General features: G+C 61.7%; 1 protein-coding gene across 1 annotated transcript in view; it reads left to right on the top strand.

The window, feature by feature from the left end:
• The first annotated feature begins 415 nt into the window (after positions 1-415).
• Positions 416-6,204, top strand: part of Upf1 (UPF1 regulator of nonsense transcripts homolog (yeast)) — a 16,092-nt gene continuing 10,303 nt past the window's right edge. Inside the window, exons 1-4 of the mRNA XM_013028318.1 lie at positions 416-509; positions 2,744-2,830; positions 2,951-3,090; positions 5,104-5,243. Of these exons, the coding sequence (XP_012883772.1) occupies positions 416-509; positions 2,744-2,830; positions 2,951-3,090; positions 5,104-5,243 (461 nt within the window). The remainder of the gene's footprint in view (positions 510-2,743; positions 2,831-2,950; positions 3,091-5,103; positions 5,244-6,204) is intronic.

Genomic DNA, 6,204 nt, shown 5'->3' with positions numbered 1-6,204 from the left:
GCTTTAAACCATGATCCTTAGGTCTCAGCTTCCTTGAGTAGCTAGGATTTACAGTTGTGAGTCATGAGATTCTTTACTCCAATTAACCAGCTGAAAGCCAGAAATGGAGCTGTGGCTCAAGTGGTGGAGCACCAGCCTTGAGTTGAAAAGCCAGAGGAGAGGGTGAGGTTGTGAGTTCAAGCCCCAGGACTGGCACAGAACGTGGTTGTCACTGTTCTGTGCCCACCCTCGTGGTCAGGACATCAGGCGGGGCTGATGTCCTGCGGTGCTGGTTGAGCCTTAGCTCTGGGGCTGGTCCTCCCTCTGCAGCCCGGCCTGTCCTGTCCCAAGCCGACCTCCGGCCGGTACATGCGGCTGAGGGGCTGGGGCCCTGCTCCCTCAAGTTGCTGCTGCTTTCAGAAGGCACCGAGCCCGCATGGTGCCGGAGTCGGGCTCCAACTCCACCCTTCCTGAGAAACGTGGGGACGGGGGCGCTGCCGTGTGCAAGAGTGGAGAGCAGACCCACACGGGTCTCCCTCCTCCGGGGTCCCTCCCCCTCTCCCCTTCTGCAAGTCCCCCTGCCTGGCGGGCTTTCTGAATCACCTTTGGCTAAATTACTTGGGGGGGGCATAACTCTAGGCTCTCCCGTGCCAGGCCTAGCAGGCAGCATGCCTCATGACGGGGTGTCTGCCCCTGCCCTGGAGGGTCCCCGTCCTCACCTGCGGCATCAGCAGGGGTGCGGTGCTGGTGCAGTGGGCGCCTGCTCCCACACAGCAGGGTCCGGGGCCACACCCCCAGCGGGGGGGTGACGAGGCCAGAGCCGCACCGCTGCGCTCACTTTTCTTTTGTCGGTCGTGGGGCTTGAACTCTGGGCCTGGGCACTGTCCCTCAGCTCAAGGCGAGCGCTTTACCACTTGAGCCACAGCGCTACTTCCGGGTTTCTGGTGGTTCCTTGGAGATAAGAGCCTCACAGCTTTTCCTGCCCGGGCTGGCTTTGAACCTGGATCCTCAGATCTCAGCCTCTTGAGCAGCTAGGATGACGGGCGTGAACCACCTGTGCCCGGCTGCTGGGGTCACTTCTGTGAGGAAGGATGGCCGCGGCCTCCGGCTGGAGGAGCGTGTGTGGGTGCAGCTGCTGTGTTTCAGACAGCCGTCGGGGACTGGGCTGTGGCTGTGGTGGAGCCTGGGGAGGGCCTGGGGGGAGGGGGCCGGCCCCCGGCTCTGGGACTGGGGAGGCGGCGGGGCGCCCTTGGCCTTCTGAAGGTTGGGAGTTTTTCAGAATGAGCTGTGCAGCCAGCTGTGGAGGGGCCCGAGCCCTGCGTTTGTGTTTACACCTTGTGGTGGAGAGTAACGGGGACTCGTTAGGTTTGGAGCATCCGGCTGGCTCTTAGCAGTGCTGTTGGGTCCTCTGGACTGCTGGCGCTTCTGGGTGTGGGGCCACAGGGGGTGTGGGGCAGGCACGGCCCAGCTGAGGGCACAGGGCCATTGTGCAAAGGTGCGGGAGGCGGGCGGTCGCCGGTGCTTTTCCTCCGCAGGGTCCGGGGGCCGTGGCTGCCAGGCCTTGGTGGGCCCCATCCCCCTCAGGGGCCTGCCCTCAGGCCCCGTGTGAGGAGACAGATCAGGCCTCTGCCAGCCAGCCCTCTTCCCAGCCCACCCCGGGACATTTCCAGATGTGTTGATCTCCCGAGTTTCAGAGTGGGTGGAGAAACTGCAGTCAGGTGCTGGTGTGTTTGGGAGTGGGTAGGCAGGTGGAGAGATCCTCCCTCCCCACCCCCTCCTCCTCTCCCCTCCCCCTTCCCCTCCCCCTCCAGAAGCCTTGTGCCCGGGCTCCACTGTCTCCTGGAGCTGTGGTGTGGCCTTAGGCTCACTGAGATCCAGCTGTGCCCTTGACCAGGGCAGGGCGAGTGCATGTGGCGCGGATGAGCAGCTTGGTCCTCCCGGTGGTGTGGGGTCTCTGTCCTCTGCAACCCAGTCTACAGGAAAGCACTTGAGTTAAGGGCCCAGTGCTTTTGCGCTGTGTGTGTGTGTGTGTGAGAGAGAGAGAGAGAGAGTATGTCAGTCATGGGGCTTGAACTCTGGGCCTGGGCACTGTCCCTCAGCTCTTCATGAGCGCTCTACCACCTGAGCCTCAACACCACTTCCGGTTTTCTGGTGGTTTATTGGAGATCAGAATCCCACAGACTTTCCTGCCCGGGCTGGCTTTGAACTGTGATCCTCAGATCTCAGCCTCCTGAGTAGCTGGGATGACAGGCGGGAGCCACCAGCGCCTGGCTCTTGCTTAGCTTTTGTTGTTGTTGTTCAAAGCTAGAGATCTACCACTTGAGTCATTGCTCCACTTCTAGCTTTTTGGTGCTTGTTTGGAAATAAGCTCGTTTGCCTGGGCTGGTTTTGAACCAAGACCCTAAGGTCTCAGCCTTGTGAGTAGCTAGGGTGACAGGTGTGAGCTGCTGTCGCCAGGCTGGCTTATTTACATGCAGAACCTTAGGAAACGCGGGCCAGGGGTGGGGTGCTCTGCCACAGCACCTGCCTGCCCTGTGGGGGTCCCAGGTGTCCCCACACCTGGAGCCGCAGTCCATCGAGGGAACGAGCGCCCTCCTTGGCCAGGGCAGCCGGTGCTGGTGGGAGGGCGTGGTGGAGCAGCAGGGGTGGGGCTGCCCTCCTGGGGAGCCCGTGTGAGCTGCCAGGGCCGCTCTGGGTTGTGGACTGGGGTTTGGCCCAGGTTCTGCCTGCAGAAGTTGCACGCTGTCTCCTGCCTTGGGCACAGACAGCCGCCGGAGCGTGGCCCTGGGTGGCCGGGGAGACGGCGGGGTGACGGCCATCAGAATTGCAGCCAGCCGGGTCCACGTCAGGGGTGAGTGAACAGACCCGCTCAGGCAGAGGTGGGGTGCGTGGCACTGGGCAGGAAGGGCCGCGTGCGTGCGTGCGTGAAAGCGCGGTCATGCTGCCCCGGCCCGGGCTGGTTCTCCCACAGTCGGTACCGTGCTGCTGGGCCGCAGAGGAGGGTGGCCTGAGGCCAGCCTGGCACGGCCAGCCAGCCGCAGGGGTCTGCTTAGTCCCCCCCCCCCTCGCCGCGCAGGCGCAGGCATTGGCGGACGTCTCCAGCTTTATGAAGTAAGGGCGGCGATGCACTCCAGGGGCCTCCCTGTGGGTGGCGTGGGTGATGTGCTCTGTGCCCCCCTTCTCTCTGCACTCGCCGGCCACCCTGGGGCCGGGCCGTGGGGCGGGGTGGGTGCAGAAGCTAGGACTTGCTGCAGGGGGAGGGGAATGCAGGAGCGTACACCGGAAATGACTCAGGCTTGGGTTCAAGGCCCACCTGGGTCTGGAGTGGCGGCCTTCGCTCACTGGGAGGCCTGAGCGGCAGATTGTGTTTCGTGTGTTTTATAACTGGCTCTTGAGGGGGCAGCACTAGCGTGTGACCACAGGCCGGCTGCACAGCGGCTGGGCAGGTGTGCACGGACTGCCGCCCACAGCCCCGTGCTGTGCACTGATTGTTTTGTGGGTTTTTTTTTTTGTGTGTGTGTGTGTGTGTTGTGTTTAATTATCAGATGTGGGACTTGATCTCGGCCTGGGCGCTGTCCCTGAGCTCTGCAGCTCAAGGCGAGCACTCTACCATTTATTTGGACCACAGCACTTCTGGTTCTCTGGTGGCTTATAAGAGTTTCATGGACTTTCCTGCCCAGGCTGGCTTTGAACCATGATCCTCAGATCTCAGCCTCCTGAGCAGCTAGGATGGCAGGTGTGAGCCACTGGCGCCCGGCTGTATTTTCTTTATTTAAGCTACTACTGGGGTTTGAACTTAAGGCTTGGGTGCTGTCCCTGAGATTTTCTGATCAAGGCTGACACTCTACCATTTGAGCCACAGCTCCACTTCTGGCTTTTTGGTGATTATTTGGAGGCCAAGAATCTCATGGACGTTGCTCCCTGTCCAGGCTTTGAACTGCAACCCGCACATCTCAGCCTCCTACATGTGGCAGATGCCGGTCACGAGGGTCAGGCCACAGCCTCAGGGATCTGTGTGTCCTGCTCGGCCTCGGCCCCCACAGCTTCGGGCTGGGTTCTGACTGGGGCCACCAATGGCTGATGTGGGAACTTGCGACGGGGCTTTTCCAGCCTCAGGTGGTTTCTGCTCTGTCTGCTAGCTCAGACCTGCCCCTGCCCTGGCCCCTGGCCCCCTGCCCCTGGCCCCTGCCCCAGCCATGCCCCACCTCCTTCTTGTGGCACTCAGAGCAGCTGGGGGGGGTGCATGGTGTGGTGCCCATCCGTCCGTTCACGGCCTGCCTGTGTTGGAGTTCACTGCTCCAGTCAGCTGAGGTGCAGGGCAGGTCTCCCGGGACAGGCTTTGCCTTGGCAGCTGCGCTGTGGCGAGGGGGCTCGGCGGGGAGGGGCTCGGCCTGCAGCTCTTTAGCTCCTGCAGCCAGGCCCGTGGCACAGTAGTGGGCGGGGCCTGGGCCGCTGGGGCCCCTTTAAAAAACTCAAGAGCTTTAAATTTACGTATGGCATTCATTTTTATGTGTGTGTGTCAGTCTGTCTGTCTCGTCTCCATCCTGGGACTTGAACTCTCAGCCTGGGCACTGTCCCTGAGCTTTTGTGTTGCAGGTAGTGCTCTCCCGTTTGAACCACAACTCCATTTCCTGCATTTTGGTGGTTAATTGAAGCGTCTCGTCTCAGAGACTTTTCTGCTTTGAAGAGCAGTCTTCAGATCTCAGCCCCCTGAGTAGCTAGGATTACAGGCGTGAGCCCTTGGTGCCCCGCTGTATTTCTTTTTTCTTTCTTTTTTTTTTTTGGGGGGGGGTCCGGTTGTGGGCCTGAACTCTGGGCCTGGGTGCTGTCCCTCAGCTCTTCAGCTCAAGGCTAGTGCTCTACCACTTGAGCCACAGCGCCACTTCTAGCTTTTTTCTTTTTGCTTATGTGGTGCTGAGGAATCGAACCAGGGCCTCAGGCATGCAAGGCAAGCGCTCTACCACTGAGCCACCTTCCCAGCCCTGTATTTCTTTTTTAAGTAGTTGTCCAGTTCACGAGTCAGTCAGACAGGGGAATGCACCTGGGTCAGCATCAGGGCGGCTTTGGCTGGAGTGGTGGGTGCGCCCGGGGCCGCCCGGTGATGGCGCCACTGTCCCTCTGCAGGTTGGACCCGAGGGCGTCCTGCAGAATGGGGCTGTGGATGACAGTGTGGCCAAGACCAGCCAGCTGCTGGCGGAGCTGAACTTCGAGGAGGATGAGGAAGACACGTACTACACCAAGGACCTCCCCATCCACGCCTGCAGGTAGGCACGCTCTGGGGGAGGGAGGGTCCCTGCCCTTCCTGGGGGTGTGGACTCGTGAAGGGGAGTTGGGTGTGACCTGAGCCACCCGTGTGGGCTGGCCCTGCCTCCTTTGCCCTCACCCTGAGGCATGGAGATGAAGACGCAGACACGTTGTGTGGGGCCCTGCTGGCCGGGAAGCTGTGGCTCTGGCGTGGCTCAGCTCTCCTAGCCGGGCGCGTGCCGGCCCCTGCCCACACCGCCCGTGGCTTTGGTCCATGGGCTGCCTCCGGCAGGCACTAGCACCTGCCCTGGCTGCACTCTGGCTTGGTCTTGGCCCCACTGGGTGTCACGTGCACATAGTTTAAGAATGACACCGTTAGCAGATGGTGGCTCACGCCTGTCATCCCAGCTACTCAGGAGGCTGAGATCTGAGATCTTGGTTCAGAGCCAGCCCAGGCAGGAAAGTCCGTGAGACTCCATCTCCAGTAAACCACCAGAAAACTGGAAATGGAGCTGTGGCTAAGTGGTCAGGCATTAGCCTTGAGCACAAAGCGCTCAGGGACAGTCACTGGTGGTTGTGTGCTGTGACACCTCCAGCTTGTCCTGCCTGCTGCAGGGCTTGGCTGCACAGCTCCCCCTCCCTCGTCCCCCTGGTGGCTGGGGGAGTGGGGGTGGAGGGGAGAGATGGGGCCTCTCCGCCATGCGCACTCTGAGCCAAACCCTGGCCCTTCATGCTAGCAGAGCTGTCTGTGGAGCCAGGGAGTCCTGGAGAACCCAGGCCAGAGGCATTCCGAAGTGGGTGGCCGGCCAGGTCCCCACACGCACAGAGCTTTCCCTGTTTGCCTGACAGCCTGGCCCTGTCTCTGTCCCCAGGGCCATGGCGCCCTCTGCTGGCGTCCTGCTGCAGTTGCCACCCCCCCCCCAGGAACTGGGGCAGCTCCGCCCCACCTCACCTCCCTCCAGCCTGGCCCCGCCCCTCCCC

This window comes from Dipodomys ordii, unplaced genomic scaffold, assembly GCF_000151885.1.
Source record: "Dipodomys ordii isolate 6190 unplaced genomic scaffold, Dord_2.0 Scaffold108, whole genome shotgun sequence".
NCBI lineage: Eukaryota > Metazoa > Chordata > Mammalia > Rodentia > Heteromyidae > Dipodomys > Dipodomys ordii.
This window is presented reverse-complemented; position numbering and strand designations above follow the sequence as displayed.